At 33.1% G+C, this 15,341-nt stretch overlaps 2 protein-coding genes across 2 annotated transcripts; both read right to left on the bottom strand.

Annotated features, from left to right (window-relative positions):
- Positions 1-6,977: 6,977 nt before the first annotated feature.
- Positions 6,978-9,642, bottom strand: LOC144575272 (uncharacterized). Its single transcript, XM_078325366.1, has 3 exons — positions 8,296-9,642; positions 8,034-8,093; positions 6,978-7,523 (listed from the first exon to the last, which is right to left on the bottom strand). Exons 1-2 carry the CDS (start codon positions 9,640-9,642, stop codon positions 8,058-8,060), a joined length of 1,383 nt encoding a protein of 460 aa, XP_078181492.1. The 3' UTR covers positions 6,978-7,523; positions 8,034-8,057.
- Positions 7,159-7,920, bottom strand: LOC144575273 (uncharacterized). Its single transcript, XM_078325367.1, has one exon. The coding sequence runs from the start codon at positions 7,918-7,920 to the stop codon at positions 7,159-7,161; it is 762 nt and encodes a 253-aa protein (XP_078181493.1).
- Positions 9,643-15,341: the final 5,699 nt, after the last annotated feature.

The following is a 15,341-nucleotide window of genomic DNA, read 5'->3' as shown; positions in this document are numbered from 1 at the left end:
CGACTCGTATTTCATCTTTCGTACATATGTGATTACATGGATACTATTATTGTCAAAAAGAAATAATTTATCCAATAGTCATTAAGATAAAAAAAAAATTAGAAAAAGCAAGCAAATAATAATAATAAAAATAATAACAATAAGAATAGAGGTGAGTGACTGGTCTACTGGTCCTTTCCATTCCCCGCACATAATAATAATAATAATAATAATAATAATAATAATAATAATAATAATAATAATAATAATAATAATAATAATAATAATAATAATAATAATAATAAATAGAGAAGAGTTCAAAACTTCAAATATTTTTATTTTTTTATGTCTCCATCGTATTTCTATTTTTTATTTTTCTAATAATATTTATTTTTTTAAAACTTATATGCTAAAACCTAAAATAGAACTATTAAATATAATATATATTACTTTTTCTACATACATATAAAAATTATCACCTTTTCGATTTTGATTTTGAACGAATCATAAATTGAAATTTAACGTTCATAATTTATTCACATTAGATATTTTTATATGTCAAAATAAAACTATTAGATTTAATATATATTGTTTATTCCACATGCACACAAAAATTATCACCTTTTTGATTTTGATTTTGATTTTGTATGAATCAGTTACTTGAAATTCAATATTCAAAATTTATCCACATTAATGTATTTTTGTGAGTTTTTGATACTAATTAAAATGAAATCGAAATATTGTGATCTTTTACGTGTGCATAAAAAAATGAGACAAATTACATATAACAGTTTTATTTTAATATTTTAATATTTAAATTTTAAGTTATTTAAAATTTAAAAATAATAATATGATTGAGACATAAAAATTAGAAATAGAAGCATTTGAACCCTGGTAGCAGCAGATAAGAAACGCTATTCACAAAGCAAGCTATTTTCTTTTACATTTTGCATTCCCAACCTTGACGATTCATCTCCCTGTCTAGCGTTTCGCCTCTTCTATAACCCAAATTCCAAAGTTCTCTTCTCCAGTAGCAAAGCCAAAGCCTTTGTAAAAAAATGGCTGTGTCCGCAGGCCAGGATCAACCCTTTCCATTTGTGAACTCTTTCCTGGACTTCATATATAGACTTCATATATAGATTTGAGTGTCTGCTCACATGCCCTGCTTGGTATATTTCTCTCATTTACTTTTCTACCACTTAATCCATTTCTCTCTTATGGCATTCACTTAATGCCATAATTTTACCGCTTAACAACCTACCTATATTGCCATAGGCTGTAATTTTTATTATCTTTTGTTTTATGACAGCAACAACCGGCTTCAAGAACCCACGCTGTTAACCTGTGATCACATTCTCTGTCGGTACGACCAATTTTATTCTCAATTTCTCATAATTAATGTTTTCTTCATTCAGTCAAATATATTTATTTACCAATTTCTAAATTAATTGTTAGCCTTAAATTTAATTATAGAATGTGCATTCCTACTAGTGAAAGCGTCTTATGTCCCAAATGCAACATAATTTCACGTTTCAAAGGTATGTGTCAAAGGCGGTATTTCATATATATATGGAAAAATTCTTTTTATGCCACTCCAAAACATGGAAATTAGGAAATTGCCACCCCAAAATATGAAATTAGTTATTTGCTACTCTAAAGTCATTAAATTTATCAAATTGCCACAATTATATATCTAATCTACATATTTAATTAAAATTATTTTGAAAATACAATAAATTTACGTACTGACCAAAATACCCCTGGTGCCCTGCTTTCTTCTCGGAAAATTTACCTTGGGCATGCACTATTAGGATCGACGCCGTTTGGAGATTCTACTTTGGTTTTAGTATCTTGTCTAATCCTCTTTCTTCTTTGATTTTCTTCTCTGTGTTCGGCAGCTGCAAAACCCAATATTTTCATTTATGCTGATTTAAAAGAGTAGTATGATTATGGGTTAAGTTCAACACGAATTCAAAATTTCCGGGAGGAATAATCTCTTGTTCTCCTTCTAACAGCAAAATCAAACATTACTGAGTGCGATTGACAGAACTTGGGTTTAGGTGCGATTTCGTGACCTCAGTGTTAGGGTTTTTACTGGAGAGGAGATGGAGGGGAAGGGGAAAGAAAGGGGCATCTTTTTTTTTTTTTGGAGGGAAGGGAGACGAAAAGGTAGTGAGAGGGTTTTACGATTAGGTTCGATACTGGGTTTATGCAATTGCTGGGATGGAGGGGTTAGGGGTATTTTAGTCAGTATGTAAATTTATTGTATTTTCAAAATAATTTTAATAAAATATGTAGATTAGATGTATAATTGTGGCAATTTGATAAATTTAACGACTTTAGAGTGGCAAATAACTAATTTCATGTTTTGGGGTGGCAATTTTCTAATTTCCATGTTTTGAAGCGACATAAAAAAAAATTTCCCATTATATATATAGAGGAGGGTTCAAATGCATCATAATTTTTGTGTTCCAATATGCTCCACATTTTTTTTTTCGTTTTCAAAATTCAAACAGTTGATTCGAACTGCTCAACATAATCTTCATAATAAAATATGCTTGGAGACCAAATTTTACATTTTTTATAATTTATTTACTATTTTTTTAGACTGATACAAAATCACTGTTTTAAGGAGATTCTGGATCATCCGATAAAGTGATATTGTACTTATGTAAAAAGATAGTAAAAAAATTCTAAAAAATATAAAATTTGGCATCCAAGAATATTTTATTATGAATATTATGTTGAACGGTTCAGATCAACTGTTCGGACTTTGAAAACGGAGATAAAAGATGTGGAGCATATTGGAGCACAAAATTATGGTGCATTTGAACCCTCCTCACACACATGTATATATATATTCCTTCTCATGTTTGCTAGATACCTCTTTATTTATTTATTTTTTTCAAAGAGAATCCCTTAAACTCTTATTTTCTGGTGGAGCTGAGATCATCTCCATCTCTTATTTTCATTGCATTATAGACGTGAGGCCATCGATATTCAAGGAAGAAATGGTCAAGATAGCTAAAGAAGTTTATATTTCAACTAGTGATATTCCCGAAGAATTAGTCCTTGGCAACGTTCCAATTGCTGCTGAGAATTCTTCTGCTTCCATGTGTGACACCTTTAATTTCTCATATGCTTAGTTAAACAAAATAAAGTATTAACTAAAGTTAACCTATCCCATAGAGGCTGGAATGGAGACAACTTGTCACTTTTGTGATCAACCTGTTGATCACCTATTTGTAACTTGTCCATATATCTCATCTATTTGGTCTTGGATAGCTTCTCATAATGGTTTTACTTTTAATTGTACCTCAATTGATAATTTATGGGACTTAGATAAAGGAATTCCACTTAGAAATACATTACTCCTAGAATTGATGAGGGCTGCTATACTATGGTATTTATGGTTAATTAGAAATAAAATTTGTTTTCATAACAGTCTAGTGCCTCCTATAGCTTCGACTACCTCTTCTATTATTTCCTTAGCATTTTATTGGTGTAAATTTAGAAATGATAATTCTTTCTTTAAGCTAACATTATTATTACTTTTGATGTTACTCCTTTACATCAGCCAGATACAACGATAGAGATCTCTGACTCCGATATCCTGGAACCGCCAAACTCCCTGGGGTCGGGTCCTATACTTGGATTAGAAGGGTCTGACTTGGATTAGCTGGGCTTCTTCCTCTTGAGACACTTCTACATCTGATTGCCTTGATAGTTCTTCTATGTCTTCACAACTCTAGTACCATTTTGTTATGTTTTGTTAGTTGTTTTTTATTTTTATTTTTGTAAGCTGTTGTTGCTCCTTTGTTAGTTGTTGAAGCTGTGTCTATATTGATGTAAGTCATGTCCTTGGTCTCGTATTTTGTAAGCAAACTTTTGTTTAAAAAAATATCAATAAATCATTGGCAACAAAAACTCGATATGAAATGAAATAATAAACAATTGAAGAAAGAAATGGCAGTGACAATAAGCGCCTGGCTGTTCTGATCAGACGTATCCAACAATATGGCAGCAACAGGTCCAGTGTCGACTCTAGAACATTAATTTTTCATATTTTTATGTTTACTCAAAAGCCCTATAATAACAAAATAAGGGGCTAAATTATAAAGATAGAACTTCAACGTTACCGTTCCCGATGTTGTAATCAGCAAGTGTGCGGTCATCCTCAAGTCGCTTCCTGGCATAAATCAGGCTTTGGTCACTTATTGGGATCCCTGCAACAAAGATCAGATGATTCAAACCAAGATTCGTACTAGAATATTTATATCTGATTTTATTTCAGATATATTGAGAACTGAAAAGAAGAGCATCTGTGTAGTTTTATCAATAAATCAGAGTATAAATAGTCCTAATTAGCACAAATCATAAGCACTTAATATACAGATCTATATATGGAACTAAAGTAGTATATATTATTCCATCATTACATATCCCATGAATCCATGATCTCTGAAGGTAAAGAATCAACCTAGGTTAACTCAAACCAAGAAGCCATAACGCTCTAGTATTCTTACTGGTTAAATAAAATCAGAGTTTAAACCAATTGTTAGAATCAGAGAGACACCTTTATGACTAAAAGAAAAGTCATTTAAGGTAAATAATATAGTCAGTTGATCTGCATTTCTTGAAAGACTCAAACTAAGTTCTAAATGAACATTATATTTCAAGGTTTAAAAGCAAGATATAATCATGAAACAGAACAACTTCAGAGCAGAAGCAGAATCAGTACAATCAAATAAACTAACATATATCACCAAATCTATCAATAACTATGAAATATTCCGTCGAGGATAGACTAGAATAATCAATACATCTTGCAAATGCAATAAACACAGAGAATGTAAGAAATGGTTGCATGTACCTAGCCTTTCTTGGATCTTGGACTTGACTATTTTGATTGTGTCAGTTTTCTCAACGTCAAGCGTGATTGTATCTTTGTTCTTACGAAGATCTGCATTTTTTTCCTCTTGGTTGTTTCTTGGATCTCTCTGTCCCGGAGAGAAACAGCGAAGTGAACTAGCTGACTTGACTATTTTGATCGTGTCGGTTTTCTCGAATCAACAGTGATGGTCTTCCCAGTTAGGTTTTTCATGAAAATCTGTATTTTTCTCTCTTTGTTGTTTCTTGGTTCGTTCTCTCCTGGAAAGAAACAGGGAAGGGAAGTGAGCTAGTGAGGTGAAGAGTACTAATTAATGTTATATATATGGATCTGAGGGTTTTCTGCTTTTTAAGATACTGAAATGACGAGGTTGCCCCTCCGAAAATGTCGTTTCAACTTTCAGGACAGAACGGTTATTAGGGAGAATACCCGTCCGAGAAATTAGATATTTATAACACGGGACCCATAATTCAGTGGATGTATTGATCTCAAATTGATCACATTTACTCCAGCTTTGGCATCATCAGGACTGAGTGTAACAGTTCTTTGGTAACACTTTGTGGCCCTCTGTCTGTCGCCTGCGCATGGAAGGCTCGAAATTCTCACATTTTCAAGGGTGAAATTGCAACACCAACAGGGATAATAGCACAGGCAAGAGCAATGGGAAAGGGCAACACTGCATCTGAAAATGGGCTCTCAAAAGAAAGGGTAGAGGGTATTAACATGACAATTTGGGAAATTATTTGGTCGAGTGGAACTATCACAATTCTTACAGATGCATCTTGGGACAGCACCAAAAAGACAGGTACAGCCTTTTTCTGTTTTGACGCAAAGAGGGAGCTTATGCATGCTCACACAGGTCACACTACATGCGAAGACCCTTTTGATGCCGAGGCACAGGCTGTACTTGAAGCACTGAACTATGTTAAAGAGGCTCAGCACATACCTGTGACTATATGTTCTGATTGCAAGCCTTTGGTGGATGCTATAATACGGGGAGATAGCGCAAATATTCCTTCCTGGAAAGCAGCGGAAAAGGTCGTGCGAGTTGTGCAGTTATACCAGGAAGCGGCTGGCAGTATCACCATACGACATGTAAGCAAGACATTACTCACGCAACCACATCACATGGCAAATTGGGCGCGCACAACGGGTACTGCATTAAAAGGCACGATACCGCCATACCGGTGTATGTAGCGGCACAGAATAACATTAGTCAGGTCCTTGTTCAGACACAACGATCAGCAGTAGGAAAATTGGATTAGGAAAAATACTAGTAAAACGTACCTACATTAGGTAGAAGTGCAACTTGGAGGTACTAGTAACGGTGAAGTTCTCTAGGCTACTTTCATAAGTTAAATTAGGATAATTTGTTGCTTTCATAGGTTAAATTATTGAATAGAGTAAAGCAAGCAATAATTACAATGAAGATTGTCTTATTACTTGTTCTCGTTTTGGTTTTTTCCGGCACGTAATTAATTATTTTTATTTCATATATATGTTGTTAATAATTACAGCTAGCTAGCTAGCTGGAACTTTATATTATTATTATTTTTTGTTTTTCAATAAAATAAATTTAATTAGGTCCAACACCAACAGTAAATGCGTGCGATGAAATGGAGATGTATTTGCCATTATATTGCACTGATCAGAGATGGTGCAATTTCAGAATGGATTGCACTCCCAAATTGTGCCAACAAAAATATGGTGAATAAAGTTTCGGAAGCTGCATCAAAAGCCGATGTCAAGACAACAAATGTTATTGCCTGTATGATTGCTAGCAGATCGATGAATATATATATGTATGTATGTATGAACGCATATATAATGTAATTATTCAGATTGATCAGTGGATTGATTCAGTACTGCATTTTATATAATTAATTTGTACGTATTACTAAATTTTAATTATATTAATTTGGTTGTTAGTCATTAAAGGAAACTAATAAATTTGTGTGTATTTTCTAGCATTGTTAACTATATATTGAAATAAAATTAAAGTATTAATTAATTTTATTTGTTGATTTGCTTCTCCATCTGTTTATTAACTATGTCGTTATTTTATATATGTGGCGACCAGTGGCGTAGCCAAGAATTTTGCCAGGGGTAGGCGGAATATATATAGTTGCAAAAAAAAAAAAAATTCAACATAACAAAAACTACAATACCAATCAAAATAAACAAGAAGTCAATATATATAATTGAACATCAAAAGATTCAACTAAGTCAAAAGTTTATAACAAATATTCGTTTACATATAAAAAAAGAAATATATTAATGTTACATAGTCAAGCCAATGGAGGGAGCACTCCTTTACGACCCTTCATATTTTGCCATCGTTGCATAATCCGTTCATCACATACCTCATCAAACAAATCTTTCTCAATGTAGGTCACTAAACAATCATTCAAGAATTGATCTCCCATTGAATTCCTTAATCGGTTTTTCACATAATTCATCGCCGAAAATACCCTTTCAACACTAGCCGTAGCCACCGGCAATATCAATGCTAATTTCACTAATTTGTAAACTAATGGATAAACATTGTGCTTCCTCTTTTCCACCATTTTTTGAGAAAGTTCAACTATGCCCTTTAACTTTAAAAAATCATCATCACTTTGCATATCCATGCGATAATTCTCCAACTGACCATCTAGGACAGCAAGTTCATATTGATTGAAATCAAGGGGATAGAATCGAGCTAATTGAACCAACCTATCTTTGTTAAAGGATGAAAAAGAGTTACTCGGGTCTAAACATGAAATGCAAATAAGTAGCTCGGTATTAGTTTTTGTGAATCTGTCATTAAGCTCCTGCAATTGCATATCAATAACTGTATAAAACAGTTCAACCCGATAATAATGCAGATTAGTTGTGTTTGTTGCTTGTCTCTTTGGCTTACCGGCATACTTATCCTCCATGTTTGGAATGTCTAAATCGTGTTTCACACAAAATGCACACACTTCTTGGAATAATGATTTCCAACCATCATCCCGCATATCTTGCAAGCGAGATTTAGCAAATTTCACCAAACGCATAGCATTCACCATATCTTGATCTTTGCGTTGCAAGGCTTGCGACAAATCATGTGTAATGAGTAATGAAGTTCTCATGAGATGACAATTGAAAGCAAAATCAAAAGATTGGATGTTAAATAAAATACCAGTTGCCTCACATCGTTGTTCTTTCAGAATCGCATCCTTTTCAATTTCTTCAAGTACACCTATCGTGTCTGAAAATAGTGTAATCACACTATTTAATGTCTTGAAATGAGAACTCCATCGAGTATTAGATGGACGTGCAAGACCCATTTCTTGGTTCAAACCACTTCCGGTTTCTATCTCCTCATTTGAAACGGCTTCCACAATTCGAATTCTTTGTTTCTCACGTAATTGATCACGTCTTTTACAAGATGCACTTGCAACATTAACAACACAAGAAACCATTTGAAAAAACAAGCCAATTTTGTGATGATTCTTGGCAACATGAACGAGAGTTAACTGAAGTTGATGAGCCCAACAATGCACGTAGTATGCGGACTCGTTCTCTTTCATGATCAATTTTTGGAGACCATTGAACTCTCCGCTCATATTACTAGCTCCATCGTAACCTTGACCACGTAACCTAGAAAATGTTAGACCATTCTTAACAAATAACCCCTCAAGTGCCACCTTCAAAGACAATGCTGCAGTATCGGGAACATGAACGATACCAAGAAACCGTTCGACAACAGAACCGCTTTTGTTTACAAACCGAATCACAACTGCCATTTGCTCTTTGACTGAGACATCTCTTGACTCATCAATCAAGACAGAAAACAATTCATTGTCAAGATCTGCAAGTATCTCCAATATCGTCTCCTCTGCAGCAGAATTAACTATTTCCTTTTGGGTATCGGGTGATGTCAACTTTCGGTTTTTGGGAGCATTTTCTAGAATCACCTTAGCAATTTGGGGGTTACGCTCTCCCGTATACCTCAAAAGATGAAGGAAATTACCTTTACTGTTAGAGCTTTCAGACTCGTCATGGCCGCGGAATGCCAAACCTTGTTTTGCGAGAAATCGAGAAACAACCACAGAGGCATTTAACTGTACTCGATAATCCATCTGATCGCTAACACTTGCTTTCTCTATGCAAGTTTTGATGCTCCGTCTTTCACTCATCAAATCCACACACTTCCTTTGAGCCTGATTGTGCCCACTATTTACATCACCAATGTGATCATCAAACCCTTTCTTACATTTCCAATTTCTATAGCCATCTCCTACGAAGTTTGTTCCTCCACCTGATCCAAGATTTTCGGATCTAAATAAATAGCAGCAAAGACAAAATGCCGCATCTTTATCAATGCTATATTCCAACCAATTCTTGTATTGATTAAACCAAGAGTTGTTAAACCTTCTCAAACAACCACTTATGTCTCTTTTAGGAAAATTGTGATTTTTCGGTTGACATGGCCCTTTGCCTAGATAATATCTACGTACAGAATCCTGCTCATTTGGTGGATAATGAGATATGGGTTTCCTTTTAGCGGGATCATAAGGAGGTTGTGATCCTTCAACTTCATTAGAACGATTAGGGTCGAAGCTAGACCCAATTTGTTGTGATCCTTCAACTTCATTAGAACGATTAGGGCCTAAGCTAGACCCGATTTGTTGTGATCCTTCAACTTCATTAGAACGATTAGGGCCTAAGCTAGACCCGACTTGTCGTGATCCTTGTGAAGATGAAGCAACTGGAACTTTAGATTCCTTCTTATAGAATCTCTCCATTCTCTAATTGACAAATTTAAAGAAAGAAAATTACAAATAAAAAAACTTTCTAAATTGATATGTAGTACAGTTCCATTCACCTTATAGAATTTCTCAATGCAATTCATCTCAGTACAGTTCCATTCGGTTTCTTACCAATTAGGTTTCTTATCTACTTAATATGAAACTACTCAGATTCAAAATTAAATTAATATACTAGAACCAATGAGTGTCATACTTGTATAGAAAAATACCAACAAAAAGCATAAATTAATGAATTTAATTTGGGCATGATGCATGCCATGCCAACAAAGATAAATCCTTCATTTGAATATTAAATTGTACAAATACCAATTTCTAGCCCCGAAATTCCAATGATACAATGGAAACTATGATTTATGTCAGGTGACTTAGATAGGAAAATTACAAGTTGAAATTTTGACTTCATATAATTAATTAAACAAAGGACAATCCCCAAATCCACTAGCATACAATCAAAATGAATCACATGGTACTGTCGTACTGGCATGGTATATCAGAAAGTTATGAAAGTCAGGTCAAATTAAAACAAATTGTAGAAATAGCTTACCGAGGTCAGAGAGGCGTGGTCACTGTGGTCACGGTCTCACGGAGCGGAGGCCAGAAAGTCAGAGAGGAGGTTAGAGAGGTGTGGTCAGTGGTCACGGAGCGGAGGTCAGGAGCGGGGAGCGAAGAGGCAGTAGCGCGGTTTAGGCGGAGCCGCGGAGGCAGTCGCGCGGTTTAGGCGGAGCCGCGGAGGCAGTCGCGTCTCGCGTACGTGCAGGCTGCAGCGGAGCGAAGGAAGAGTAGTTGGTTCTATTCGCTAACGGAGCGGAGCCAGAAGCAAAGTGAAAGAAGCGTTCTCCTAATGGGCTGTGAAAAAATTGGGCCAGGGGTAGGCAGATTTAAATTCAGGGGTAGGCAGACTTTTTCAAGCCCATTAGAAAACCTGGTCCAAATTTTTTTTTTAATTCCAGGGGTAGGCAGCTGCCTACCCCTGATATACAGTAGCTCCGCCCCTGGTGGCGACTGCATGTTGTCATAAATTTTCTGTTTACCATAAAAGAAATTTGAGGGCTTAATTATATTAAAAGTAAACATAAAATTTATGACACCACATATATAAAATAACAACATAGATAATAAACAGAGGGAGAAGCAAATCAACAAATAAAATTAATTAATACTTTAATTTTATTTCAATATATAGTTAACAATGCTAGAAAATACACACAAATTTATTAGTTTCCATTAATGACTAACAACCAAATTAAATAATCAAAATTTAGTAATACGTACAAATTAATTATATAAAATGCAGTACTGAATCGATCCATGGATCAATCTAAATAATTACATTATATATGCGTGCATACATACATACATACATACATATATATATATATATATATATATATATATATATATATATATATATATATATATTCATTGATTTGCTAGCAGTCATACAGGCAATAACATTTGTTGTCTTGACATCTGCTTTTGATGAGGCTTCCGAAACTTTGTTCACCACATTTTTGTTGGCACAATTTGGGAGTGCAATCCATTTTGAAATTGCACTGTCCCTTATCAGTGCAATATAATGACAAATACATCTCCATTTCATCACACGCATTTACTATTAGTGTTGGACCTAATTAAATTTATTTTATTGGAAAAACAAAAAAAAATAATAATATATAGTTCCAGCTAGATAGCTAGCTGTAATAATTAACAACATATATATGAAATGAAACTAATTAATTACGTACCGGAAAAAACCAAAACGAGAACAAGTAGAAAAACAATCTTCATTGTAATTATTGCTTGCTTTGCTCTATTCAATAATTGTTTCACTCGGTGATGTCTCGCAGGGTAGTAGCCCGTTCGGCAGCCCCACCTATTTAAGCGGCAGCTTCGTCTTCTCCTAGTACACCGCATCCCCGTAGTACACCTCCTCCTTTGACTCCTCCTTCGTTTAGGTTCTCCAAGGGAAATCTGAGGGGACAAACACTTCTAATTCCACAACTTACTAGCTAATGCATGCACCACACTAAAAGCATAGGGCTTATCTTTTATTGGACCACCTTGCTCATCTCAAAAGATATGGAACAGCACCTCATCATCTTCTTGAGTTTGAACACATATTTATAGTGTTCTCTTTTTTCTAAATAAAGTTTTCCTGTTTTGTCACTTTTAATCTTTATATGCGCGCCTCCATAGATATTAATGAATTGCCAGACCAATATATAATTATAAAACAACAAGTTAAGTTAAATTTGACCATTTAATTATCTACTAAAAATAAAATTACTTAAATAATCCTGCGAATTCTAGTCCATTAATAAATTAGAAAATGACCGTTCCAGGTATTCCTCAAATTCTTATCTCCAAGAAAAAAAGGCAGTTTGGTCCGAAATTTTTATTTAATATAACAAATATAAAATTTTCAAGTCTACACATGTTTTGAATAAAATTTCAAATTTGCCAATTCTAGTAAATAATTTATCGGAAATAAGCCCTATGCACTATAAATTATTCAACAAATTTAAAATCCTATTTCTGGTATGATTTTTTATTTTAATTAAATAGAAGATGTTATACTTTTGAGAAAAAATACGTAATATTAAAGTTTTTGGAGGGATACATGAAACTCCCCCTTTTATGTATTGACCACGTGTCATCAACACGTGTTTTTGTTGAGTATTTTTTTTATAAATACATGTCATTCAATTTTTTTTTTTTAATATTCAAAGTCACCTCACAATTTTTTGTTTCAAATACAAAGGCTCTTATCAATACGTGTTAAATTTATAAAAAATTGGACGGAGAATTTATAAACAAGTGTTTCAAATATAAAGGCTCTTACCTTTTTTTTTTATTTCAAACCCGTAGGCCTTCATTAATTGAAAAGTAAAGAAACATTCAAAAGCTTACGAATATGTCATATTTTGTACGTGCAAAAATCATATCAACTTTTATTTCAATCATATTAATTATGTACTTTGTGTCATCCCTTCAAAAGCTTTTACTCCACAATCTTTTTCATTCCTATTTATAACACCTCTGACTCACTTTACAGTTGGCAAGATAACTTTACAGTTGGCAGTTGGCATGCGCAACAAACTTCTTTTGTTTTTGTTATTTGTGGCATACAATTACGATATAAAATTATTCAAAATGTTCTTCCTGAAATCAAATATATATATTAATTAGTAATTCTTGTTAATTATTGATATTAATTACAAATTTATTTCGAATAATTTTTAGTTCAAGTTCTTACATAAATTAATTTTTACTTGCATGAGAATTCGGATCACACCAGCTGTCAATACGGATTGGCTTGCATTGGCCTCTATATATTAATTCAGAATTCTTCTAAAAGTTCTTTGTATTTTAATTTTCCCTGATTCAAGTCTTACTTTATGTAGCTTTCTTATTCGATTTTCCCAATTCCACTAACATTAATATGTTGTAGCCAAACAATGGATTTTACAGTTTAACAAAAAAAAAGGCGGCTATCAAGTTTCCATCTTTGTAAAGCAATATGGCAAGACTCACTTTACAGTTGGCAAGATATCTTTATAGTTGGCAGTTGGTATGCACAACAAACTTCTTTTGTTTTTGTTATTTGTGACATTCAATTATGATATAAAATTATTCAAAATGTTTTTCCCGAAATCAAATATATATATTAATTAGTAATTCTTGTTAATTGTTGATATTAATTACAAATTTATTTCGAATAATTTTTAGTTCAAGTTCTTACATAAATTAATTTTTAGTTGTATGAGAATTCGGATCACACCAGCTATCAATACGGATTGGCTTGCATTCGCCTCTATATATTAATTCAGAATTCTTCTAAAAGTTCTTTGTATTTTAATTTTTCCTAATTGAAGTCTTACTTTATGTAGCTTTCTTATTCGATTTTCCCAATTCCACTAACATAAATATGTTGTAGGCATCTAAGACTTTAATGATTGTCGCTTACAATGCTCAGTATATTAATGTTTCCATCAAGTGGAGTATAGTAGCGTAGGATATCGCATTGACTGTAATACATGCATTTAAGGAATCTGTACTTACACTACAGCTACCCCTTTTGTACTTGAATGCATATCAGCTGATGTAACATAATTTTTGTTTTTAAATTATATGTACTAGAACTAGATTAAATGTGATCTAAACAATATAAAATTTGATGAGAGATCAAGTTACAACAAGTTACAACAAGTATTTTTTACATTTTTAAAGTCTAAATCGTCGATCCAAACCGTTAGATGTGATATCTACAATAAAATGTGCTTGGAGACCAAATTTTACATTTTTTGGAATTTGTTTACTATTTATTAAGATGGGTACAAAATTTAATGGTTTGAATTTGACTAGTTTTTGTACCCATCTTAATAAATAGTAAAAAAATTTCAAAAAATATAAAATTTGGTCTCCAAACACATTTTATAGTAGATATCACATCTAACGGTTTGGATCGACGATTTGGACTTTGAAAATGTAAAAAATACTTGTTGTAACTCAAAAATTATTGTAACTTGATCCCTCCTCATAAAATTTATATGTTTATTTATTTTCAAATAACAACTTAAATCTTGAGTACTAATAAATAAATAAAAAAAAAACAACCTTGCCCCTATCTCTCTTTCCAGATGTATAAGCTAATTATGAATACCATGCCTTCTCTCCAGCTTAATTATAACTGGAAGTCCTGGACTTGGTCGATATGTCCACCGTATATTAATTTAAGCTAATTACACAGTGTACCTGTTGGAGGATCAAATTTTTCTATACAAGGTTTTGCTGGTTACTGTTTTTTTTTTTTTTTTAAGGATCAAAATTTTCGGGTATTGGCTGAAACAACACTGTTTCAGCCCTTCGAATTTCATTGGATTTTTCTCTTGGACCTGATAAGAACAGGTACCAGTATGGGTATCGTTTATTGATATCTCGTATAAAAATGAAAACAAATATATTGTTTAAACTACATTGTAATAATAATGGCTCTTAGAGTTTTTATGCATTTAAGCTATATTTACTTGGCTTATCTTGGACCTCAGCATGCTGGTTTAAGCACTTGACCATCCGTGTAATTGCACTTGCAGTAGTTACTTGTCTGCAAGTGTATTTGGGATATGCAAATATAAACTTTATTTTCAACTTCTTGGTCTTGAATGGATATAACATATGAAAACAATCAAGTATAAAAAATAGATGTTGTTAAATACCGGCAATAATAAGTGTTAAAATGTTATCCAAAATCTGTTCATCGAGCAGTTTTCTGTCCCTTCCATCAGATTGATCCGTTGTAAGAAGAAATTGCAAGAAGTCCCTCTGATATACCATGTTATTTTTATAGACAAAGATCTGAGGAGAAGATAATATGATGAATGATTTTTTTTGTATATTCGGATCTCTGTTTACAAGCTCTAAGCGCTATATTTATATTACAAACTAAACGGCTATATTATTGTACCGTTGGTATTGTTTTTATTTTTGGTAACCTATTGGTACCAACTCTGTACCTACTTTTCTTTTAATTACAAAAGGACTATTCTATGCTTGATCTAATCTTGACTTGACCCTTAATTTGATCTATGATGAATGACTGAGATCAATCTCCTCTTTATTAACTTTAACATAAAGTAATGTGCGCTAATGGCAAAATAAAATATAAGACAAAGATA

Source organism: Carex rostrata, chromosome 24 (genome assembly GCF_964058835.1).
Source record: "Carex rostrata chromosome 24, lpCarRost1.2, whole genome shotgun sequence".
Taxonomy (NCBI): domain Eukaryota; kingdom Viridiplantae; phylum Streptophyta; class Magnoliopsida; order Poales; family Cyperaceae; genus Carex; species Carex rostrata.
This window is presented reverse-complemented; position numbering and strand designations above follow the sequence as displayed.

Bases quoted from the DNA above. Each gene is read 5' to 3' on its own strand.
- LOC144575273 (XM_078325367.1), bottom strand. From the start codon at position 7,920: ATGGTGAATGCTATGCGTTTGGTGAAATTTGCTAAATCTCGCTTGCAA.
- LOC144575272 (XM_078325366.1), bottom strand. From the start codon at position 9,642: ATGGAGAGATTCTATAAGAAGGAATCTAAAGTTCCAGTTGCTTCATCT. The intron at 8,094-8,295 runs GTTGCAAGTGCA...CAGACACGATAG, and splicing joins TGGTTTCTTGTGTTGTTAAT to GTGTACTTGAAGAAATTGAA.